Source organism: Eschrichtius robustus, chromosome X (assembly GCF_028021215.1).
Source record: "Eschrichtius robustus isolate mEscRob2 chromosome X, mEscRob2.pri, whole genome shotgun sequence".
Lineage (NCBI taxonomy): Eukaryota > Metazoa > Chordata > Mammalia > Artiodactyla > Eschrichtiidae > Eschrichtius > Eschrichtius robustus.
In genome coordinates this window covers 46667048-46693731 of record NC_090845.1, presented here as the reverse complement: position 1 = coordinate 46693731, position 26684 = coordinate 46667048, and the positions used below count along the sequence as shown (strand labels likewise).

Genomic DNA, 26684 nt, shown 5'->3' with positions numbered 1-26684 from the left:
TCCATGTCTGGATTGATACACCTGTCTCTCTCACTATATTGGAAATTTCTTGCAGGCAGAGACAGTGACTCCGTCATGTAGTCCCATAGCCCAGCTCAGAACCCAGCACATAGTAGACACTCAATACATGCTTGTGTCTTAACATAGAGAATGCTGGTAGATGGAACTGTTCTGTTTGTAATCCTCTAAACTACTCCAGGGTCCAGACCTGAAGCTGATGCAAGGCACTTTCCTGGTCTTACTACATACATCCTGAATGTTATTCACATTTCCAATATCCTTGAGTTGGAGGGAAAGAGCAAATACTATTTCCATTTTCTTACTGCGAAATGGAAATATTTCAAGAGTGTGTCTCAACCACACAATGAATGCTTAATAGAATTGAGACATACAGTCATGTCTCTGGAACTTTCCCTTACCCACAGTGCTGTAAAGCCCTTTGGGATTTGGGGGTGAAAACTGCTGTCCTAACGTGAGTAATTGTAGACCACTGACTTCTGGGGAGATGCTGGCTTGCAGTCTCTCTAAGGGGGGCCTGAGGCCTATCTGTTGGAAGTGATGTAAATGTTCTTGCCCCTTCTCCTCCAGCACTGCCAGGGAAGACACCAGTTTGTGGGGTTGGGGTGGAGAATACATTACATCTCTCTTGATTTCGTTGCCAGCTTCTGCTTCATTAACATGGCTTCATAACTGGTGGTCCCTTGAGCAAGAAGCTAACTTTTGTTTCAGGAACCTCTCTGGCAACCTTTCTTCCCCACCCCCACAAGAATAGTCCATCGTAGCCAGCCAAGCTGTAAGGACTGTAGAGAAGACCAGGCTGGGAGAATGGCTGGGCCCCATCTTCAAAGAACTTAGTCAAGAAGCCTCATCCATCAGGTATGACTTAGGCTGCAAGTAACTGAAACTGACTCTAACTGGAAATTATCTCACATAACAGGAAGTCCAGGGAAAGGGTAGGCTTCAAGATGGGTTGATTCAGCTGCTCATAATGACTGTCAACATGTACCAGGGTTACCTTGTTCTTGTCCAGCAGGAGAGAGAAGAATCTAATAACTAGGAAGTCCAGGAAACCATGTTGGTGTCCAACATTCTCAGTTCCATCTTTATAGATAGTAGAGAAACATGGGCACTGTAGAGCAGTAGGGCAGATTCAGAGTGCCCAATGAGTTCACATTAGCTGTGTGGCCTTGCACAAGTCCATTAGCTGCTGTGAGGCAGTTCCCTTACATGTCAAATGACAATTGTTATATCTGACTTGGTTCCTAACAAGCTCATGGTGGGGATCATGTGACATAATGCGAAAGCATTTGGTAAGCCAAATAAAGTACCATATATCTTTTTTTTTTAACATCTTTATTGGAGTATAATTGCTTTACAATGGTGTGTTAGTTTCTGCTGTATAACAAAGTGAATCAGCTATACATACACATATACCCCCATATCTCCTCCCTCTTGTGTCTCCCTCCCACCCTCCCTATCCCACCCCTCTAGGTGGTCACAAAGCACCGAGCTGATCTCCCTGTGCTATGCGGCTGCTTCCCACTATCTATTTTACATTTGGTAGTGTATATATGTCCATGCCACTCTCTCACTTCGTCCCAGCTTGCCCTTCCCCTTCCCCGTGTCCTCAAGTCCATTCTCTACATCTGCATCTTTATACCTGTCCTGCCCCTAGGTTCTTCAGAACCATTTTTTTTTTAGATTCCATATATATGTGTTAGCATACGGTATTTGTTTTTCTCTTTCTGACTTACTTCACTCTGTATGACAATACCATATATCTTTAAGCCCTTTAAAAATTACTTTTATCAGAGAAGATATACATAGAACACCTACTGTGTATAAGGTACTGTTAGATTACAAGGTTAAAATAAAACTCAGTTAATACCCTCAAGTTTCCCCAAACTGTCCAACAAACATCTACTAAGCACCCATAGGTGCTGGGGAAACAGAATGAGAAAGACCTAGTCTCTGTCTTCGGGGAGTTCCCAGTAGAGCAGAGGAGACAGACCCATGAACAGACAACTTCAGTACAATGTGGTAAGTGCATGGAACAGTAGAGGTGAGTGTAGAGAGCTCTGGGAGTACATAGGAGTTACTAACCTACCCAGGCTACACAGGGAAGGGATAGGAGTAGTGTTGGGAGCTTATGAAGCAATAAGAAGATAAGAAGAGAACCGTCTGGCATAGATACATATATAACAATGCCCCCAAACAGCCTTCTTACTTTATACTTGAGGAGCAAACTAAGTAGTAGAGCCTGTAGAAAACAATGAGTAAACAATGGGGTGACGAATTCTTTCTTCCCTCGTCTCCATATGTTGTGGTTAACCCACCACATATGCTCCCTAGAGGTTCCAATCCACATCTACAGTCTGAAACCTAAGCATCTCCATGCATAATGGGGCCTCAAAAAATGTCATGGAACACTGACTCTCATTGACGGAACAATATCCTCCTAAGTCGCTTCATGATCTGCTATAGCATATCCTCTGGGAGTTGCAGAGATTGGACCTCTAATAACTGGTTGGGGCATGTGTATCAGCTTTTTCAGGAAAGATTATTTGGCTCAAGAGCCTCACATATCCTATCATTAAAATTTACAATTCTCTATCCTATGTTGCTATCTTAACATACCTTAAACTAAAACTGTATTCATAAAGGGTTTATATACATTTTTAAAACAACAAAATATTCTTTAAATATAAGGCAATCTTTCAGTTTTTTTCACGTGCTGTTTTCATCAACCTTATCAGTTCCCTGAACCTGCTGGTTGTGCTGTGGAGAGAGGGTATATAAAGCCTGTAGAACCTAATCCTTGTCTTTCTGTGTCTGACTTACTACACTTAGTATGTTAACCTCTAGGTCCATCCATGTTGCTGAAAATGGCATTATTTCATTCTTTTTTATGAGAAAGACAAATGTCATATATCGCTTATATGTGGAATCTAAAAAAATGATACAAAGGAACTTATTTCCAAAACAGAAACAGACTCACAGACAGAAAACAAACTTATGGTTACCAAAGGGGAAAGGTGGGGAGGGATAAATTAGGAGTATGGGATTAAGAGATACACACTACTATATATAAAATAGATAAACAACAAAGACCTACTGTATAGTACAGGGAACTATATTCAATATCTTGTAATAACGTATAATGGAAAAGAATCTGAAAAAGAAGTGTATATACAGATATATATATATATCTGAATCACTTTGCTGTACACCTGAAACTAACACAACATTGTAAATCAACTATACTTCAATAAAAATAAAAGTTAAAAAAAGAATCTAATCCTTGAACCAGACTTCAGGGTTAGATGTTGAGTCTCGGTGACAAAGCCTTACTTCTCACCACTTTCTTGTGTAGAGATATTTGCTACCCAAGGCTTTTGTCTCCTAAAACGCCTTAATTAGAGCCTGATTGGATTTGACCACTAGAAAGTCTGCTGCACTTCTGGTGCGTGGTTTCCTGTGCTCCAGAGAGCTCTGCTGTTCAGAGGCTCATAAAGCACCCTCCTGGACAGCTTCTCAGGCCCGGGTTTCTGCTCCTTGGCTGGCTCTGTGCTTTATTACCTCCTGAGGTACTTACCCACTTGCCTGTTCTCAAGTTACTTCCCCAGGCCCACAGTTTGACAGTGCTTTCCTAGGGGACACAGCCAGCCTCCCTGTTGCCCCAAACCAGCTGGAGGACTTGCAAAAGCCAGAAGCAACCACTTGCATGGGCCTGGCCTTGAAAATGGAATGCCTCACCTTTCTCACACCAGTTAGTGAAGTTATTATTCTCCCTACTGAACAGATAAGAAGGCAAGTTTCAGGGAGGTGAAGTGACTTGCCTGAGTTCAAACCTTTACTGAATGGCAGAGCCAGGATTTGAACTCATGCCTAACACACAGTAGAGTCTCAGCTCATGCATATTGTTTATGGAATGAATAAATGAATGAACAGTCTTTTTGACAGCTATATCCAGGAGCAATTTTTGGGCCTGTTGGTATGTGTTTCTGACATTTTATAACTGAATTTTTCAAACATACAGAACAATGGAAAGAATTTACATTGAACATTCATATACCCATCATTTAGATTCTATTATTAATGTTATACTGTTATATTTATTTGATCACATATCTGTTCATTTATTGATTCCCTCTTTCCATCCGTCAATCCCTGTTATTTTCTGATGCACTTCAAAGTACACTGAAGACATCAGTACAGGTCTCTATAAACATTTCAGCATGCATATCATTTCTCCTTGTTCATAGTTCTTTCTTTTTTTTGAATTTTATTTATTTTTTTATAGAGCAGGTTCTTATTAGTTATCTATTTAATACATATTAGTGTATATATGTCAATCCCAATCTCCCAATTCATCCCACCACCCCCCACCCGCCCCCGCCACTTACCCCCCTTGGTGTCCATACGTTTGTTCTCTACATCTATGTCTCTATTTCTGCCCTGCAAACTGGTTCATCTATACCATTTTTCTAGGTTCCACATATATGCGTTAATATATGATATTTGTTTTTCTCTTTCTGACTTACTTCACTCTGTATGACAGTCTCTAGATCCATCCACGTCTCTACAAATGAGCCAATTTCGTTCCTTTTTATGGCTGAGTAATATTCCATTGTATATATGTACCACATCTTATTTATTCATTCGTCTGTCGATGGGCATTTAGGTTGCTTCCGTGACCTGGCTATTGTAAATAGTGCTGCAATGAACATTGGGGTGCCATGTGTCTTTTTGAGTTATGGTTTTCTCTGGGTATATGCCCAGTAGTGGAATTGCTGGGTCATATGGTAATTCTATTTTTAGTTTTTTAAGAACCCTCCATACTGTTCTCCATAGTGGCTGTATCAATTTACATTCCCACCAACAGTGCAAGAGGGTTCCCTTTTCTCCACACCCTCTCCAGCATTTGCTGTTTGTAGATTTTCTGGTGATGCCCATTCTAACTGGTGTGAGGTGATACCTCATTGTAGTTTTGATTTGCATTTCTCTAATAATTAGTGATGTTGAGCAGGTTTTCATGTGCCTCTTGGCCATCTGTATGTCTTCTTTGGAGAAATGTCTATTTAGGTCTTCTGCCCATTTTTGGATTGGGTTGTTTGTGTTTTTAATATTGAGCTGCATGAGCTGTTTATATATTTTGGAGATTAATCCTTTGTCCGTTGATTCGTTTGCTAATATTTTCTCCCATTCTGAGGGTTGTCTTTTCGTCTTGTTTGTAGTTTCCTTTGCTGTGCAAAAGCTTTTAAGTTTAATTAGGTCCCATTTGTTTATTTTTGTTTTTATTTCCATTACTCTAGGAGGTGGGTCAAAAAGGATCTTGCTGTGATGTATGTCATAGAGTGTTCTGCCTATGTTTTCCTCTAAGAGTCATACAGTGTCTGGCCTTACATTTAGGTCCTTAATCCATTTTGAGTTTATTTTTGTGTATGGTGTTAGGGAGTGTTCTCATTTCATCCTTTTACATGTAGCTGTCCAGTTTTCCCAGCACCACTTATTGAAGAGACTGTCTTTTCTCCATTGTATATCCTTGCCTCCTTTGTCATAGATTAGTTGACCATAGGTGCGTGGGTTTATCTCTGGGCTTTCTGTCCTGTTCCATTGATCTATGTTTCTGTTTTTGTGCCAGTACCATATTGTCTTGATTACTGTAGCTTTATAGTATAGTCTGAAGTCAGGGAGTCTGATTCCTCCAGCTCTGTTTCTTTCCCTTAAGACTGCTTTGGCTATTCAGGGTCTTTTGTGTCTCCATACAAATTTTAAGATTTTTTGTTCTAGTTCTGTAAAAAATGCCATTGGTAATTTGATAGGAACTGCATTGAATCTGTAGATTGCTTTGGGTAGTATAGTCATTTTCACAATGTTGATTCTTCCAATCCAGGAACATGGTATATTTCTCCATCTGTTTGTATCATCTTTAATTTCTTTCATCAGTGTCTTATAATTTTCTGCATACAAGTCTTTTGTCTCCCTAAGTAGGTTTACTCCTAGGTATTTTATTCTTTTTGTTGCCATGGTAAATGGGAGTGTTTCCTTAATTTCACTTTCAGATTTTTCATCATTAGTGTATGGGAATGCAACAGATTTCTGTGCATTAATTTTGCATCCTGCAACTTTACCAAATTCATTGATTAGCTCTAGTAGTTTTCTGGTGGCATTTTTAGAATTCTCTATGTATAGTATCATGTCATCAGCAAACAGTGACAGTTTTACTTCTTCTTTTCCAATTTGGATTCCTTTTATTTCTTTTTCTTCTCTGATTGCCGTGGCTAGGACTTCCAAAACTATGTTGAATAATAGTGGCAACAGTGGACATTCTTGTCTTGTTCCTGATCTTAGAGGAAATGTTTTGAGTTTTTCACCATTGAAAATGATGTTTGCTGTGGGTTTGTCATATATGGCCTTTATTGTGTTGAGGTAGGTTCCCTGTATGCCCACTTTCTGGAGAGTTTTTCTCATAAATGGGTGTTGAATTTTGTCGAAAGCTTTTTCTGCATCTATTGAGATGATCATATGGTTTTTCTTCTTCAGTTTGTTAATATGGTGTATCACATTGATTGATTTGTATATATTGAAGCATCCTTGCATCCCTGGGATAAATCCCACTTGATCGTGGTGTATGATCCTTTTAATGTGCTGTTGGACTCTGTTTGCTAGTATTTTGTTGAGGATTTTTGCATCTATGTTCATCAGTGATATTGGCCTGTAGTTTTCTTTTTTTGTAGTGTCTTTGTCTGGTTTTGGTGTCAGGGTGATGGTGGCCTCGTGTAATGAGTTTGGGAGTGTTCCTTCCTCTGCAATTTTTTGGAAGAGTTTGAGAAGGATGGGTGTTAGCTCTTCTCTAAATGTTTGATAGAATTCACCTGTGAAGCCATCTGGTCCTGCACTTTTGTTTGTTGGAAGATTTTTAAACCAGTTTCAATTTCATTACTTGTGATTGGTCTGTTCATATTTTCTATTTCTTCCTGGTTCAGTCGTGGAAGGTTATACCTTTCTAAGAATTTGTCCATTTCTTCCAGGTTGTCCATTTTATTGGCATAGGGTTGCTTGTAGTAGTCTCTTAGGATGCTTTGTATTTCTGCCGTGTCTGTTGTAACTTCTCCTTTTTCATTTCTAATTCTATTGATTTGAGTCTTCTCCCTCTTTTTCTTGATGAGTCTGGCTAATGGTTTATCAATTTTGTTTATCTTCTCAAAGAACCAGCTTTTAGTTTTATTGATCTTTGCTATTGTTTTCTTTGTTTCTATTCCATTTATTTCTGCTCTGATCTTTATGATTTCTTTCCTTCTACTAACTTTGGGTTTTGTTTATTCTTCTTTCTGTAGGTCCTTTAGGTGTAAGGTTAGATTCTTTTTTTTTTATAATGACAGAGGCCAAAGCTGGCTTTTCATATCAACAATTTCATTTTTTAAAAATTAATTAATTTATTTATTTTTGGCTGTGTTGGGTCTTCGTTTCTGTGCGAGGGCTTTCTCCAGTTGCGGCAAGCGGGGGCCACTCTTCATCGCGGTGCGTGGGCCCCTCACTATCACGGCCTCTCTTGTTGTGGAGCGCACGCTCCAGACGCGCAGGCTCAGTAGTTGTGGCTCACGGGCCTAGTCGCTCCGCGGCACGTGGGATCTTCCCAGACCAGGGCTCGAATCCGTGTCCCCTATATTGGCAGGCAGATTCTCAACCACTGCGCCACCAGTGAAGCCCAAGGTTAGATTATTTATTTGAGATTTTCCTTGTTTCTTGAGGTAGGCTTGTATTGCTATAAACTTCCCTCTTAGCACTGCTTTTGCTGCATCCCAGAGGTTTTGGGTCGTCGTGTTTTCATTGTCATTTGTCTCTAGGTATTTTTTGATTTCCTCTTTGATTTCTTCAGTGATCTCTTGGTTATTTACTAACATATTGTTTAGCCTCCATGTATTTGTGTTTTTTACGTTTTTTTCCCTGTAATTCATTTCTAATCTCATAGCATTGTGGTCAGAAAAGATGCTTGATATGATTTCAATTTTCTTAAATTTACTGAGGCTTGATTTGTGACCCAGGATGTGACCTATCCTGGAGAATGTTCCGTGTGCAGTTGAGAAGAAAGTGTAATCTGCTGTTTTTGGATGGAATGTCCTATAAATATCAATTAAATATCTCTGGTCTGTTGTGTCATTTAAAGCTTCTGTTTCCTTATTAATTTTCTGTTTGGATGATCTGTCCATTGGTGTAAGTGAGGTGTTAAAGTCCCCCACTATCACTGTGTTACTGTCGATTTCCTCTTTTATAGCTGTTAGCAGTTGCCTTATGTATTGAGGTGCTCCTATGTTGGGTGCATAAATATTTATATTTGGTATATCTTCTTCTTAGTTTGATCCCTTGATCATTATGTAGTCCTTCCTTGTCTCTTGTAACATTCTTTATTTTAAACTCTATTTTATCTCATATGAGTATTGCTACTCCAGCTTTCTTTTGATTTCCATTTGCATGGAATATCTTTTTCCATCCCCTCACTTTCAGTCTATGTCTGAAGTGGGTCTCTTGTAGACAGCATATATATGGATCTTGTTTTTGTATCCATTCAGCGAGCCTGTGTCTTTTGGTTGGAGCATTTAATCCATTCTCGTTTAAGGTAATTATCCATATGTATGTTCCTATTACCATTTTCTTAATTGTTATGGGTTTGTTTTTGTAGGTCCTTTTCTTCTCTTGTGTTTCCACTTAGAGCAGTTCCTTTACCATTTGTTGTAGAGCTGGTTTGGTGGTGCTGAATTCTCTTAGCTTTTGCTTGTCTGTAAAGGTTTTAATTTCTCCATCAAATCTGAATGAGATACTTGCTGGGTAGTGTAATCTTGATTGTAGGTTCTTCCCTTTCATCACTTTAAATATATCATGCCACTCCCTTCTGGCTTGTAGAGTTTCTGCTGTGAAATCAGCTCTTAACCTTATGGAAGTTCTGTTGTATGTTATTTGTCGTTTTTCCCTTGTTGCTTTCAGTAAGTTTTCTTTGTCTTTAATTTTTGTCAATTTGATTACTATATGTCTCGGCGTGTTTCTCCTTGGGTTTATCCTGCCTGGGACTCTCTGCACTTCCTGGACTTGGGTGGCTATTTCCTTTCCCATGATAGGGAAGTTTTCGACTATCATCTCTTCAAATATTTTCCTGTGTCCTTTCTCTCTCTCTTCTCCTTCTGGGACCCCTATAATGTGAATGTTGTCGCATTTAATGTTGTCCCAGAGGTCTCTTAGGCTGTCTTCATTTCTTTTCATTCTTTTTACTTTATTCTCATCTGTGGCAGTGAATTCCACCATTCTGTCTTCCAGGTCACTTATCCATTCTTCTGCCTCAGTTATTCTGCTATTGATTCCTTCTAGTGTAGTTTTCATTTCAGTTATTGTATTGTTCATCTCTGTTTGTTCTTTAATTCTTCTAGGTCTTTGTTAAACATTCCTTGAATCTTCTCGATCTTTGCCTCCATTGTTTTTCCGAGGTCCTGGATCATCTTCACTATCATTATTCTGAATTCTTTTTCTGGAAGGTTGCCTATCTCCACTTCATTTAGTTTATCTGGGGTTATATCTTTTTCTTTCATCTGGTACATGGCCCTCTGCCTTTTCATGTTTTCTGTCTTTCTGTGAATGTGGTTTTCGTTCCACAGGCTGCAGGATTGTAGTTCTTCTTGCTTCTGCTGTCTGCCCTCTGGTGGATGAGGCTATCTAAGAGGCTTGTGCATGTTTCCTGATGGGTGGGACTGGTGGTGGGTAGAGCTGACTGTTGCTCTGGTGGGCAGAGCTCAGTAAAACTTTAATCCACTTGTCTGCTGATGAGTGGGGCTGGGTTCCCTCCCTGTTGGTGTTTGGCCTGAGGCGACCCAACACTGGAGCCTACCCGGCTCTTTGGTGGGGCTAATGGTGGACTCCGGGAGGGCTCACGCCAAGGAGTATTCCCCAGAATTTCTGCCGCCAGTGTCCTTGTCCTCACGGTGAGCCACAGCCACCCCCGCCTCTGCAGGAGACCCTCCAACACTAGCAGGTAGGTCTGGTTCAGTCTCCTATGGGGTCTCTGCTCCTTCCCCTGGGCCCTGATGTGCACACTACTTTGTGTGTGCCCTCCAAGAGTGGAGTCCCAGTCCTGTCAAAGTCCTGCAATCAAATCCCGCTAGCCTGCAAAGTCTGATTCTCTAGGAATTCCTCCTCCTGTTGCTGGACCCCCAGGTTGGGAAGCCTAATGTGGGGCTCAGAACCTTCACTCCAGTGTGTGGACCTCTGTGGTATAAGTGTTCTCCAGTCTGTGAGTCACCCAGTCAGCAGTTATGGGATTTGATTTTATTGTGATTGCGCCCCTCCTACCATCTCATTGTGGCTTCTCCTTTGTCTTTGGATGTGGAGTATCTTTTTTGGTGAGTTCCAGTGTCTTCCTGTCAATGATTGTTCAGCAGTTAGTTGTGATTCTGGTGCTCTCCCAAGAGGGAGTTAGCGCACGTCCTTCTACTCTGCCATCTTGAACCAATCTCCTCTTTTTTTCTTTTGAGGTAACATTTACATACAATGAGATATACACATCTCTAGTGTACCATTGGGTGAGTTTTGACACACTTTGCACCTGTGTATCCCAAACCCCTATCAATATATAGAACGTTATCATCAACACAGAAATTTTCTTCACGTATGTTGCTTTTAACTGTGCTGTACAGCTTCCTTAACTGAACCAGCAACTCCACTGAAAGGCAGACGTCAATGATTCTAACTGGGAGGATGTGTTGCGATTGCTTTCCCTTCATTGACTGATGCTCTGGGAGTGAACCAGGTGGCACTTAACAGGATTTGGTCCTCAGGTCCCTTCACTTTGATAAATTTCACCTGGAAGCACTTCTTCTCCTTTCAAGCAAACATTTGTGAAAGGTTGCCCGTTGATTATGGCAATTAACTTTATCAGTTTAAACTGAAGTGAAACAATGAATAATTTGTTTTATTTTATTGTAATTTAATGTCAGTAATGTATAAGGGCCTGCTCTTTTCAGCAGGGACTCTTTCATCTGTGTTTTTTTTAAAGTAAAAGTAATGCTGCTAAAGATAAAACGTTCCCGGCTTGGACGTCAAAGTGAATTCTAGTCAGTTCATTGAAACTCAGATCAGGGCTAAGAGTTGAAATATACATAGAACACCCAAAGGAGTGTGTGTGCCTGAGTAGGATCTAAATGAGAAACCCAAAGGTCCTTTGCCCTATTTGAAACAGGCCTATTGGAACAGATAAGCAGGGTTACCTCCTTGAAACCCAGGCTTCGAGTAATTTGGTATGTAGTAAGAGTCAGGCTATTCTATGATCTGGGGATTGTGAAAGGCATTTAGGCTGAATTGGCAGAGATATTGATGGGCCTACCAAACATGCCTGTGGCTTTGGTCCTTTTGGTTAATGGTACTGTTGCTGGTGGGCAATGGGATCATCACCACTAGGACTTCTGATCCAGGAATTTTCACAATTTAGAGTTTATCAGAATCACCCTGAGGAATTGAAACACAAATGGCTGGGGCCCACCCTCAGAGTTTGTGATTCAGTACACCTACGGTGGGTTCGGAAAATTGGCATTTTTAACAAGCTCCCAGGAGACCCTGCTTCTGCTGGTTCAGGGACCACACTTTGAGGACCACTGCTTGAACGAATGAATGAATGAATGAATAGGATCTCTTGTACAAGACTGCATTTTTCCCCTCTATAACCTTATGGTATTTTTTATAGTTGGACACAGTAAATAGGAACAGGCACACCCTACACTACACTACCATATAGGGTGTGCCTGTTTCTACTAAGTTTTAGCATTGGCAGGGGATACTGGAGAAGACATACACACTTCTTTCTCCAACCTCCACAGCAGGGATTTCAGTTTGTACTGGGCTTATTATGACCCTGGCTTTTTCACACTCTTAACTGATCTTGCTGCAGACAAGGAAAGAACCCAGGCCTTAAACCACATGGCACAGTTTTCACTCCCTCCTGTGTTGGGACCCTTAGAGATAATATGTGGCTACGGAGACCATACATACCAGATTTCCTAGGACAGCTCTGATTTCACATATTCTATCCTCTTGTCCCCATAAATATAATTGGCAGACCATGTCCCGCTTTGGGTTCAAAAAATATTGTTCCCATATGCATGGCTTAGGTGCCCTGGGGAGCCAAAAGCAAGTCTTCCCCTTCTTTCTTGAGATTGTGGCGGCCAGGGCATAAAGCTTAGCTCATAGAAAGGGCTAAAGAATTAGGGTAAATCTAAACATCTGAGATCAGCAACAAGCTGCTTGTTGCTCCTTTTTTGACAAGCGTCTCTCAGTGATCCCTGTTACAGATCCTTGAATGTTATGAATATGAGATTCTGAGTGCTGAGAGGGACTGAATTGGACCTCTGGCTACCTCTCTCTCCTCCTTCCCCCGCCCTCTGGAAGGACCACACAGAAATAGCCCAGACAGAAGAGCCACTCCAAAGAAGGAAATTCCACATCCTTCATTGACCAACCACTCAGTCTAATATTTACCTACTTTCTCTGGCAGGAAGTTCTTCCTTCTTGCTAACATCACTCCCTCTCATTGTGATTTCAGTTTCTTTTCCCTTGTTCTGCTTTCAATCAAAATTGAGAACAGCTGGTCCTCACCCTCTACATTCTTTATGGCTTAAAAGTCATTAAACCATCCTTCCTGGGCCCAGGTTTAACCATCCTTGGAGCTCCTTTATCCTTCCTGCATGTATCTGACTTGCCAACCGTTTAATCATCTTTGCCATGGGGAAGCAGCTTAGGCAGTTTGGACCAACAGTGCAGCAAAGCCTAAAGCTTTATGACTTGTGCTAATGGCCATGCTAAATGTTTAGTAGAGACTATTTTCGAGCACACAATTGTGAACAATTTAAAGTGGACTGTACATGGAACCCATTTCCTCTCCCAGCTCCCCCAACAGGGCCTCCCCTTAGCAGCTGAAATGAGTTAGTGGCAATCAGCACAGAGTAGGAATCCTGTGGTTTCTGCCCTTCCCTCCTGCTGGTTCTATGGCAGCTAGTCTCTTAAAATAAGCTTTCTCTTTAGTATGGCCAGTAAATGTGACTTTGGAATCAGTTGGGCAAAGGGTCTAGGAATCACATTAGCCAAAGAGCAGGCGGTGCTAGTGCCGAAGCTCCACGTGAGGTTTAGGAGAGGCTGGGGGGACAGAGGTGAACAGGGATCTGTGAGAGAGATTGGATCTGGAATGTTTGCTATCTACCGGATGATTGCACCTCAGAGTTGGACATGCCTTTTTTTTCAAGTTTGTGGAGGACTTGTCTGGCCTCTGTTTGTGTACTTGGCCTTTGTCCACCGCACCAACTCTGTGAAAGTGATGCCAGATCTGTGGCAGAATCCCAGCCTCAGGGCCAGTTTGGTTCTTAGAGAGAGGAGGGTAACTTGCCACATGAAACGACTCTCTTTGTCAGGGGGGTTGCATGCCTTCGGTGGGATGCATTACTGAGCTGTGCATGTGATGTTTTAGGTCACGCTGTAGGGTGGGTTCAGGGCCTCTGCTGATCAGAATGAAATAGATCTAGCTGATGGCGCTGCACAGGAAAAGCATAGGGCCAACCGGTACTTGTCCTGTTCTCATCTTCTCACTCTTGGCTCCTCCTTTTTAATAAAACCTTAAAAGCTCTCCTTTTCATAAATGCTAGCCAGGCAGTTTGTTGCAGCAAAGCTATAGGAGCAGTTAATATACCCAGCCATAAAGAAGGAAGAGAAAGTGACAGAGGAAAAAAAAAAGAAGTTGGCATTTGTATGAGGGTGTCATTGAAGGCTTCATCACAGATACACTAAAGACTTAGGAACAGAAATTGTCTTGGGGTGGGGGTGGAGAGAACAGCTTGATTGAAGCATTAGCTGCCTTGGCGCTGAGCCAAGGCAAATTGCCAGAGAACCATTAAACTCTTTGTAATTCCATATAATTCACAGCAGCCACAGGTAATCTGAATCAGACCTGACAAAACTTCCCTATCACTTATTATCCATTAGTGCTGAATGCATACTACAGATATTTAAACTTTTTAAAAGTCATATCATGATGGCCATATTTTCTAAAACCCAAATCAGGAATCCTGGCTTCACAAAGGATTTTTTTCAGACTTGTGAATATATTTATATGAAAAACCTCACAAAAGTATAAACACTAAATCACACTTAGTTAAACAGTGAACAAATGGCCTTTAAGGAGGGAACTATAGTCACATGAAATTGGGTCAGGGCTAACTTACATTCAAACATTGGTGAGGGTCCCATACACACACCTTTTTAGGGGTCTGAGGGAATTGGTTAACTAAGCACTAAATCAAATTAGAATTTGGTTTATGCCCATCGTCTGGATTTGCTCTTAAAATTTCCAGGGATGGTAGACTGAAAGAGCCTGTTGTAATTTCTGTACACAGGAAGGTGGAGTAGATGTTACTTTGAATTCCCAGATGCTGGGAGCAGTTAAATCTCTCAGTGTTCACGTCTGTTTGTGAGGGCTTGTGTGTGTTTTAAATTAACTTCCTAAGGCTGGGAATGTTACAAACTAAGCAGAATCATATATGGATACAAGGTATTGTTCCCATGCACCTAAATTTACTTAAAAGTTTCATTCTTCCCACCAAATTAAGAGTCTAGCATTCACCTCTGGGCACTCACCAAGAAGAGGAGATGGTACTGATGAACCTAGTGGCAGGGCAGGAATAAAGAGGTAGACATAGAGTATGGACTTGAGGACACGGGGTGGGAGGGGGAAGCTGGGGCGAAGTGAGAGTAGCATCGACATATGTACACTACCGAATGTAAAATAGTTAGCTAGTGGGAAGCAGCAGCATAGCACAGGGAGATCAGCTCGGTGCTTTGCAATGACCCAGAGGGGTGGGATAGGGAGGATGTGAGGGAGGCTCAAGAGGGAGGGGATATGGGGACATATGTATGCATATGACTGATTCGCTTTGGTGTACAACAGATACTAACACAGTATTGTGAAGCAATTATACTCCAATAAAGATCTATTTACAAAAAAAGGAGGAGATGTTTAGCTCAAAGGATAATAATTCTGAGCCAATAATAACAATGCTTTTTAAAAGGCTTGGAAACCTAAAGTGCCTCTTTAACCAGAACTCTTTGCGTTTCTAGTTAAGGATCATGACTAGCAATATACCCATGGAGAACAAAACTGCTTTGTCACAACCTTGCAGAAGAAAATATCTGAAGCCTAACAGATTTTCTATCTTGGGCAAGTCACGTAACATCCCTGAACCTCAGTTACATGATCGGAAAAGTGAAAGTAATGTTACTTGTCCAGAATCAGGCAAATGAGTGGGGCGATATCCTGAGGTCCCTTCTAATTCTAATTTCAACAGAGTTATTGAACAAATACTATGTACTCAGTACAGACGTTCGTTTTCCTAGGTCCAGTGATAGAACTGTAAAAAGACATTGTCTGACTGTCTCTCCCACTATAATGCAAGTATCCTGACAGAAAGTAAACACATATAGGAATAAATAAAATAATGCAAAATGATAAATTCTGTGAAGAAAATAAAACAAGGTAACGTGATGGAGAATGATGGGGATTGAGGTGGGGGAAACAGAGAAGGAATCTACTTGATATTGGTGGTCAGGAAAGGCCTCTCTGAGGAGGTGGCATTTGAGCTGATAACTGAATGATGAAAGGAGCTACATAAAGATCTAAAAAAGAATGTTCTCAACCGAGAGAACAGCAAGTGCAAAGGTCCTGAGGTGAGGATTGGCTTGACCTCTCTGAAGAACAGAAAGTTTGGTATGACTGCAGTACATGTAGGAAATGAGACCAGAAAGGCAGACATAGCCAGATTCTGTAGGGCTTCTAATCTGCTGCTATTTACACTGTAAAAATCATTCCTTGGTCTCTCTGATTCAATTAGTAAACATAAGTGCCAGATGTTAATGATAGGGGTGCTTGATATTTACCCATAAGAAACCCAGGAAGAGGCACTGGCGGAGGGGGGTGGATGTGGGGGTTAAAACAGAGAATGAAAGCTCAAATTCTTGGGGGAGAGAGAGGTGGGGATGGAAGAGTGAGTGTGTACACAGGGGAAATGGTTAGGGAGGGCTGGATAAAGTTTGGAGGGAGGAGGAAAAGCACCAGAGTGACCTTGGCTATGAGAAACAGCCTCAGTGCCTAGGTTTGTGGAGTCCACTGTCAGAAGGGTCAACCATTATAGGGGAAGGGGCAGGGCTTTGCCTTTGTGTTCAAAATCTTAAGTGGGGGAGTGAGTAGGGCAGGAGGCAAAAGTTTGGTTCTTTCTTTTCATTGAGCCTTAACCTGAAAAGCAAGCCTGCTAATCAGGAGAAAGGCTTCTGTACTGCTTTACCCTTATTGATTCCTCAGACCTTGAACTCAAATGCCCATCATTTCCTCCCTATTTTCTTCCCCAACAAATCCTGGCATTGCAAAGGGAAATGCGCTCTGATGTAAGAGCCCCTATCCAACACTAACACACGAACAATTGAGTACATTTTCTCTCCCTTTTGGTTTTTTCATTTGTGGAAACTCAGTTTTGTTTTCTGTTATTGACGCATCTCACTGAGCGGAAAAGAGATGGTATGTCACTTCTCAGCCATCACGTGAACAGGACAGTAGCTTGGAACACAACAGTATGATGGCTTACTTGTTCCCAGATTTGCAGCACTATGTGAAAGCAGCGGCAAGTGTGCCGGTTTAATTTAAAATTGGATCTGTCCTAGGGTCAGTAAGGAATGGTATTGTTATTCCCTTTGCAACATGTATATATACCTTGGTAGGTTATTTCTGTGGGAGTTGTTTGCTTTGGTAGCAGTTATGCAGAAGGATGAGAGGAAATTAAATGCCTCTTTTCCCCCCTCTTTATCTAATACTGTTCCAAGGGCTAAGTGAAGACCAAAGATTCAAATCACTGCTGGGGGAAGGGGACCTGGGCAGAGGCAAACAATGTTCTGGGAGCAGAATGCAGGGGCCCAGCTGTGGGCAATAGGAAGCAAGCCCTCCCCGCCCCCCCCCCCCCCCCCCGCCGCTGCAACCCCTTGGTCCACATCTGGTAGAGGGCACACGGGTGCCTAGGAAGCTGGACAAGTGGGTTCCAGGCGATAGAGCTGGCCTAGTGGTTTCCAGAGGCAGCCTTTTGTCCCTTCCCTGAAGGGTATTAGTCTTTTGGTCTTTTTCTAGTCAGAAATGACTAATGTGGGGTATGTGCACTCTTTAGAAACTGTCTTTAGCTTTTTGCATAATGGGTTATAAATAAATGGCTTCAGGGAACCAGAAATGAGTTATTGAGTGAACTTGGCTATGGGATGGTTCAGATTCCAGATAGTTAATCACATTCTCTTGGGCTGGAAGGCTGTATCTAACCCATTCACATTCAGCTGGAAAGTTAAAAAGACACTTTTGATCAACTTGAAGAATAGTTTTTACATCAAAAATAGGTTGGTACTAGAGAAAGAAAGATTATATTAATCCAAGAAGAATAATTTCCATCTCTGTGTAGTAATCTGGTGATAAAAGTAACAACCACTTTTATTTTTAATTTGGGCATTTCTTACAAGCATTCATGCACAGTTCATAAAGGCCAATAGGTTAATGTGTCCTATTTACAGTGTTTTTATATTAGGTGGTATACAAAAGACTGTTTTGTCTTTTCAGCCCCCTGGGCTCAGCTGCTAGATCTGCACACTATACTCTCTTAATGCTGGGTGGCATCATGGACTTTCTGGTTTGTTTTAGACTGTTTTAACCCTATACAAGGGAGCTTATATCATGGTTGTATACAGTGAACTCTTGCTGATAACTGCTTCTAGAAGTCAGGAGCAAAGTCCTTAACATGCTACCATATCCTTTCGTCAAGTTTCTTCCACCCCGGTCCTCCCTGAACTCTACCACATCAGCTTTGCAAGGTTCTTTGCTCACTTGTACCACTGAAATTCATAGCTTATTAGACAGCTAAGAAGCATAGGTAATCCAGTAGGAGGCAGTAATGATACCTGAAGAAGAGATTGTTGCCTCTGTGACAATGGCCTGACCTAAAGTTCTGCTTCTCAGAGTGGGTAGCAGGAACCCTAGGGACCATGACAAAGAGAGGTATCTGGGAGAGACAGGAGGAACAGAAGTGGATGGCTCCAAGATTAGATAAGGGATTGATTCCGGTTTTATGATATGTCAAGATAGAAACTGGCTGGTGATTTAAAAAAACACTTCATCTTTACCAGTTGGCAGGTAAGGAAAACAAAATGTTTGTCTTCATTTTCATTTCCTACGGAAATCATCCACCTTATTGGAAGGCTGGGTATGGAAAGAAGAGCAGATGAATACTGTCTCAAAGCCCAGAGGAACAATGGGCAAACTCGTAAATTATAGGCCTATTGTAAAGACTTACCCTTTAAGTGAGATGTTTTTGCCTTGATTAAAGCTATGAGTATGTGAAAATAGTGCCCAATCCTTGGGCCCTACCTCAGAAATATAATCTGTATATCTGTATAGTGTGGAGTTCTTAATTTTTAAAATTCTTTCTTAAATTAAGGAAAAGTTTTATATATATATATATATATATATATATATATATATATATATTATACATATATATAAAAAACACATATCTCAGTGAATTTTTAGATGTGTATATTTCCATGTAATCAGTTCCCAGATTAACATGTAAAACATTTCCAGCACCCCTGAAAATTATGCTCATGTGCCTTCACAGTCAGTACACCCTTTCAAGGTAACTACTAGTCTGAGTTTTATCACCATAGATGAGTTTTGTCTGTTCTTGTCCTTTAAATAAAATGGAATCATACAGTATATATTGTTTTAGTCTGGTCTCTTTCACTCAGTGTAATATTTTGACAGGCATCCATTTCGTTGCATGTATCAGTAGTTTGTTCTTTCTTTATTGTTATGAAGTGTGCTACTTTGTTTGTAGGTATGTCTTGATGGATTATTCCTAGTTTTTGTCTATTGTGAATAAAGCTGCTATGAATAATCAAGTCCTTTTTTTTGTGGACACATATGGTACTTTCTCTTGGGGATACGTAGGTGTGGAATTTCTAGGTGCTAGATTAGGTACACAGATTTCCAAAGTGGTTGTACAATTTTACACTCCCACCAGAAATGTGGAGTTCATATTGCTGTACATATCTTTTTTAGTGAAGTTCCTGTTCAAGTCTTTTGCCAATTGGTTATGTTTTTCTAATTGATTTGTATTTCTTTTTATATTCTGAATGTAAGTCCTTTGTCAGATATACGTATTATGAATATGTTTCCAATCTGTGGCTTGGCTTTTCACTTTTTCAGTGACATTTTAAATGAACTTTTTTTTAATTTGATGAACTCCAATATAACACTATATCTTTTAGGATTATTGCTTTTTGTATCCTGCCCATAAAACTTTGCCCACCTCAAGGTCATAAAGATGTTCTCCTATGTTTTCTTCTGAAAGCTTTATGGTTTTAGCCCTCTCATTGAAGTCTATGATCTGGCCAAAAATTTTTTAGTAAAAATTTATATCAGTAAAAATGTTTTGAGCATGTGTCCCCAATATACATAATTTTATTTATGGATGATACAATCTACCACCACCAATATTAAATACTGATAAAGCTTGGTTTTTTAAAAATTAGATAAATATAAACAGAACTTCCATTATCACCCTTTCCAGTAGATCATTTGTGCATAGCCTGGGATATATAAATCCACCCTGGAGACTACTGTTCTAAACCACCAAAGGCTAAATAACATTTTTGACAAACACTGATAACATTAATGTCCGCAAAAGACTTCAGTGTTAACAAATGGCTAGAGTTGACAAAGTGGGAAGAGGACCCCAATGAGCATATTTGCTGATAATGTAAGAAACTCTGAGTTTGCTCTTGCACAGTGATATTTGTTCTCCCTTACCTGACTTACGGAGACAGCAAGAATGTTCTGACTTGGTAGGAGAAAAGACAGACTTGCTTTTGGTCGCTGATGTAGGGTACAGTGCTCTTGACTCCCTATCCCTTTTCTCATTACCAAGTTCCTAGAGCTGAGCTTGGCTCTGGACTGACTTTTTGGCAAAGATAGTTAGAATTTGACTTGGGGTAATCCCCGGGGAAATCTAATGAGTTGGAGCTTAGAGAGCTTTCCTTGTGAGGATTAGTAAAATAGATGGTAATTAAGCAGCTGGGGAGGAAGGAGCTGTCTGTAAGGATAGGTCATACTGTGGGGCACAGCATAGCTCCCTTGGTCCAAGGTCAAGAGAGCCGATGGGTGTGATCCACAGAACTGAACATTCTGGGGCAGCCCCTTGTAGGATTCTTAGCTGGTAAGGTAAAGAATATCTTTTCCTTTGGTGTCCACCTCCTCAGTCTAGTTCCATATAGGACTTACTACTTAGAACCATGCCTACTTACATCTTTTTAATTGGGTGATGTTTTTGAATTCTCATTTATTTGAAAGAGGTTTTTGTTTTCTGTTTTGCCTTTTGGGAAGCTGGGGTAAGGTAAGGAAGATGAAATTAGGAACAGCAGTTTCTTATTTTTCAAATCTAGACTACTTTGGAATTTGGGAGGGATTTTGAAGGGAGAAAGTTGCTAAAAGAAACAAGTTAGGGCAGGCAGTTTGTCTGCAACCTGGGATCAGACCGTTGAAAGTCATGGCAAAGAGATCGCAGAGGTTTCAAAGCCTGTATCTCCCTCGTCCAGGTCACTCTGATTGATCTCTCCTAACATGATCAGATTCTAAGGGATACCAATGGGGTAAGAGAGGGCAGATCAGAAACAGCCCCCAACTTGTGGTCTGCTCAAGTCAAACTGAGTTTCAGAATAAGCACAGACTTTATTATTTGATGATCCTACTTCCTAATAGTTAAACTTCTCAAAGACAGATTATCTCCATCTCTACATTTTCTCTCTATTGATTCCCCAGAAAAGGCCAAATTGCTGTCTGGAGTGTTACTAAAAACTTGAAAATCTTTCAAAAAGTGATAAAAAGACACTCAGAGGATATACTTATTTTAAAAAAGCAATATAACTATTGTATTCTGGGTGGACCTTTTCCATTTATGTAGTAAAAAAATCAATTCATACAATTAACTATGTTATTTGCCTTCTTAGACAATGGGCAAGCTGGTGGAGGTAGGAGAACGGGCGGGTACAGTGGTCCCTAGGTATCCGTGAGAGATTGGCTCTAGGACCCCCACGTGGATACCAAAATCCATGGAAGCTCAAGTACCTTACAGGTGGCCCCCCCATGCATGGGATTTTGCATCTGTGGATTCAGCCAACCAGATGAACCCGTGGAATGCCGGAACATCCTGCGGAACATGCGCCGTGGCGTAATTTGGCCAGAAGCTCCTAGAACTGGCCAAGAAAGTTTCAGTTAGTGCCTAGTTTTTCCAATAAATTTCTTGTAGCAAGCAGAGGTATTCACAATCATGCCATTGACTTTTAATACTGCTCTTACACTATTGTAATACGCATTCAATACCTGCTGGTTATTGTTGCAGATGGTATGTCTCCTGCTGATGCATTTTTCCCGCAAGATAAACCTGGCTTAACTTTTCTTTCCTTCACTTTCTCATATTTCCTAGTTTAGTCAAAAGACCCAAGCAAGTATCTGCTAGTATCTTTTATTTAGTATAAAAGCTACTAGAAAGCCAGTAAGTACTGTTAAGTCCATTTTCCTTTGCCTTTACTCTCAAGCGACCAACTTGTCACTTTGTTGACAGTTATTAGAGCACTTCATGCTTCATTGAAGATCCATCAAAAATTTCCAATTCATCAGCTCATTAGCACAAAATGGGCTTCAGGAATCTCTTTCTCTCGGTGTCCCAACTGTGCTTTTATAAGTGTTCAAACCTTGATGGACCACTCTGAAACAATGGATAAAGACCACAGGGAAATGAGAGATGGATGTTGATTAGTTTCGAAGGAGTGAAACATAGGTGAAGGCAAAGCACAGTGGGATTATCTGTGTCAGCAGAATGGTAATGCATGACTTTGCTAACTGTACACAGGTCACTGAATGTCAGAGCTCCACAGGTCCTCAGAGACCATCTAGTCAGACCCCCACGTTTTACCAGTAAGGGTAAAAGAGGCCAAAAGAGGGGAAAGGGACTTGTCCAAGGTCAATCAGCTCTTCCCAACTTTCCAGACAACAGCTGGCTTTTGGCTATATGACCTTTATGCAATCAATTTTCAATTACTTGGACCACTCACTGCTAGCCCAGCGATCACTTGGATAATCCAAAATGACACATAAGTTAACCATCGTTTACATTGGGCTTTGTAGTGTGTGTTTATACTGACATTCCAATGCGTCTGGGTCCAATCTGAGAATTCACAACACTTCAAATGAAACAAGAAAGCCACCCTGAAGGGCTGATTCAGGAAGAGCTGGAAAGTTGACCAGCCTTACTGAATGGACAGCATCAAATGATGCTATACAGCCCTCTCAAGAAGGACATGTTATTCTCAACATGTTTGTTGATTCACACCTCTTCTGTGCCCCAGCCAGAGTTACGAGTGGCACAGTGGGAAGGGAAAAACAAAATCTTTTATAGGAGAATATGCATATTGTTTCCCCTCCCTTCTTCCTTTCCCCTCCCCTCCCTTCCCTTCCCTTTCCTTTCCTTTTCATTCCTTTTCCTTGCTAGAAAAATGAACAGCTGCTTTATCTTCTATATAAACAAATATGTGGTTGAGCCATCGACCTGGAGAACTGGCTGTCAGGATGCCAAACAATAAATGGAAGACATGCTGGATCCCAGGAATCTAGAGGTGGAGGGGGGAGGAGGAAGACCCGCGAAGCAATACTTTTTAAAAGAGTCCAAAAGTTAGGAGGAATAAGAAGCAATCTGTTGTATAGCTCAGTAAATGCCGTGGGTTTGGGAAAGGGCTAGTTTGGGGTATAGTCCAAGGGCTCTTCAACCAAATGGAGTTTCATTTCCTGATCTGGACCTGTCTGTACTTTGGAATTTGGTGCCATAATTTGCTGGTTTGTTGTCTGCGAACCCTCACACTTGTGCTAAAATGGAGTTATTATTATTCATGTTCTGAAGGTGATGCTGCTGGTGACTGAGAAAGGGCATGGAACAGAAAAAGGGGCATGGACAATTGGCTTGAGGCTATAGTCCAAGAAAGAGTCCCTGCAAGGATTCAGATAGTGGCAAACAAAGTGGCAGTAGGGAATGCAAAATGCCTGATCTTTTGCTGCAGCCATAATTAAGCATTTTAGTTTAAAAGGTACCCCTCTTTCATTTTCTGGTAGAATAAACAAATCTTATTGATGTAACAAAGGGCTTAATTAACCCGAGGTGGTACTTAATATCAATACATATTGAAGGAAAGACTTGCTATGGTTAACAGTAATATGGATAATTGAGTTATATGAATTTAAAAATGGGTAGAGTGAATTAAGACTAATGTACATCAACAGGAAAAATCTATTAGCATTCATTAGTTAGACTCTTGTTTGTGGTTCTTTGTTAGCCTAAGGAAGCCCTTTCAAATGGCTGATGATGCCTGTTGAAAGTCCTGCCTGATGCTGAGGGCCTTCCATGGATGCCAAAGGAATGAATCATTCAAACAGAACTTCTGAAATTCAAGTACAGCACTTTGCTTCTTCTTCTTTTTCTTTTTTCTTTCTTTTGGCAGCAGTGACTGTGAAGTAATAATGATAATGAGAATGGAAATAAGAGTGTGATCCTACTTAATTTGCTGAGAGTTGTTCCCCATTTACCAATATTGGCTTGTTTTGTCTTGAGTGGTGGCCCAGGTATTGGAACAAAGGTATATATATATATTCAATGTCACTTGGCTAACCTATGATTTGTCAGACAAAGGTTAATTAAAAAAAATTGTTGGGTTAGCAGCAATAAATTTAATAACAGTCTGTGATTTAACTCAGAATTTCAATTTATTTGATGGGATTTTTTAAATCCTGAATTAACATTTTTTTCTGAACTCAGGAGGTCTCATCTGCCAAATTGCACATGAGCTGGCCAACCTAAAGCTCAGCAATATTCTAACTTACATGGTGTGGGGATAGATTGGAGGGATGCTATAAAGGACTGAAAGAAAGATTGGAACAAGAGTAGAAGTAAATGTAAAAACACCTGCAGCAAAGACCAGCCCTTAGCTGCGCCATTTAGAACCTGCCTTCCCCTAAGAATTGTATGGTTTAATCATCCTCAACTCTTTTGCTTCTGAGAGAAACAAACACCTCTTCCTGATTCCATTAGTGGGTTGGACCTTTTTTCATCTGCCCATCTCCATGGACATATGAACTTTAGATGGTAACCCACCCCTGAATCTGGGAGCTATGTGTACTTTGTTCATTTCTGTATCTCTAGCACTAAGCATGTTGTCCCCTGCATACTAGAAATTAACCAAAAACTTGAGGATGGGTTAATGGATGGATGAGATGACTCCTACCACCATGGATGGAATTGATGTTCCAATAGGTGGAACTCACCTTTGTAGTGGAAATGTCACATACAAAAGTAGCCGTAAGTAGGGATCCTTGGGGGAACATTCTGCTTTGCTTTGCTTTTGCCTACCCTAGTGGCTATTATTTCTTCCTTTGCTTTCAATGCCCACGCCCCAGCCTGACTACATTCCTGCCAAGATTGCCCTTGACCAATGGAAATTCTGTAGGCTATGGTGGAACAGTGAACACCCATGTTCCCAGCACTTGGTCAGTGCCCACTGTCAACAACATACTTGTTGAAGAGATATAGATAAATGATCAGTTACTTTGTATCTTTTGGATTTGCAATTCCACTCACAGAAGGTTGAGCTGGAAGCCACCTTCAAGGTCTTCAGAGTCAACCCCTTGCTCCCAGATACTTCACATACTAACAACCCTGTGAGGTAGGGATGCTTATTATCTGTATTTCACATATGGGGCCATTGAGACATGGAGATGTTAGGTAACTTGCTTGGGGTCACAGAGCTAGGAAGTACAAGAGCCAAGATTCACACTCAAGTTTGTCAGACTTCAGAGCCTGCCCAAAGAGAGAAGGACTTGCCAAAGGTCATTTTGCTGAATCCTAGTTCTTCTGGCTCTAATTTGTGTGCACAATTTGCTATTCCATGCCCACACTGTGGAGTTCCTTCGAACATCGTTTTCTTATTTAGAAGCACTTGTCTCCCCAAATGGACTGTTGATTCCTCCAGTGCAAAGATTGCATTATGTCTGTGTTGTTTTCTTCCTCAAGGGCTTGCCCAAGCTTTACCTTCAGTAAATAATGGCCTGTAATCAGCTTCTTAGCTGCTCCCTGGAGCGTCTTGGTGCCATCCCCCAGGACTATTTGTGGCTCAGAAGTTGGGAGGAGCCAGGAAGTAGAATTTGGGGGAAGGAATCTCCTCACCACCTGCTTTCTTTTTTGTCCTCTGCAACACAGATTGAAGATGGAGGCAAGGCAGCCTTGTCCCAGAAGATGAGGACTGGTGATGAGCTGGTGAATATCAATGGCACTCCATTGTATGGCTCCCGCCAAGAGGCCCTCATCCTCATCAAAGGCTCCTTCCGGATCCTCAAGCTGATTGTCAGGAGGTAAGGCACAGGGAGATTTGCTATAAGGTGCAGGGGCCGCTGAAACCACTTGGTTGGTAGTAAAGCCTCAATAGGGGCATGTCTCTATCAATATCAAGGAAAGAGGTGTTTCATGTGAACAGAATTTTGCAAACAACTGAAGCAGAATGGCATAAGAGAAAGGGCCTTTGGTTCAAATCCTGGCACTATCTCATACTACCCATGTCATCTTGCATAAATTTATTTTACCTCTGCAAGACTCACTCTCCTCATTTGCTTTTGAGAGAACTAAATGACTCAATACACACCAAGGGCCTACCTAACCCAGTGTTTCTCTGTCTCCTCCTTCATAAAAGGCTGCCACTGCTGAACCACATAGACTTTTTTTTTTATTTTTAAAAAATTTTTTTAAATTTTATTTATTTATTTATTTATTTATTTATTTATTTATTTATTTATTACCACATAGATTTAAAGAGCTCCTACTCCCAGCCATGGTAGGCACTCTGGAGGCTGTGGCAAACTCTAAGACAGGAAGCCTGCCCTTGAGGAGTGTACAGTCTAACAGGGGAGAAAAGACACACATAAGACAAATTAATTAGCAATACATTTTTTTAAAGAAAGCCATAAAGGAGATTCCACAGGGTGAAGGGTGATTGTCAAATGAATTGTTCAGACAGAAATTGCTCTTAGAGTTCAAGAGAAAGAGAAAGCACTTCAGAAGAGATGGTCAGGGTAAGACTTCATAGAGGAGGTGGAATCTAAGCTAAAAGACAGGTAGAATTTGACAAAGAAACCATCAGGAGGGGAAAGGCTTTCTAGGTAAGTAGAGTGGCACAAGCAGGAGGAAGATAAGGACATATTTGGAAGATAAGGACAGTCATTCTACTGCTGCCAAAGCATCCACCTATAGATGAGCTTACCATAGGTCTCCCTTTCATTTTGCTGCTGTATCTTTGTTCTCTACTCCTGGAGCTCATACTTCTCCCTTTCTGTTAGTTTGTTTCCTGTATCCTATACACATGCCTAAGTTTTTCCATCTTAATTATTTTTATTAGAAAAAATTTTGTGTCTTCCTGTAATCATACTTCCCCCTCTGGCTTCTGCCCCATCTTCTTCTTTTTGTTCATATCCAGTCTCTCAAAAGGAGAGT

The 26684-nt window shown here is 40.9% G+C and overlaps 1 protein-coding gene across 4 annotated transcripts in view; it reads left to right on the top strand.

The window, feature by feature from the left end:
* The window catches only part of SHROOM4 (shroom family member 4), a 202630-nt gene that overhangs the window by 77728 nt on the left and 98218 nt on the right, over positions 1-26684 (top strand). For all 4 annotated transcript variants that reach the window (XR_011072284.1, XM_068533556.1, XM_068533554.1 and 1 more), the window contains exon 2: positions 25401-25552. Coding sequence is in view for 3 of the 4 variants with exons in the window: in XM_068533556.1 (XP_068389657.1) it covers positions 25401-25552 (152 nt within the window). In the remaining variant the exon portion in view is untranslated. The remainder of the gene's footprint in view (positions 1-25400; positions 25553-26684) is intronic.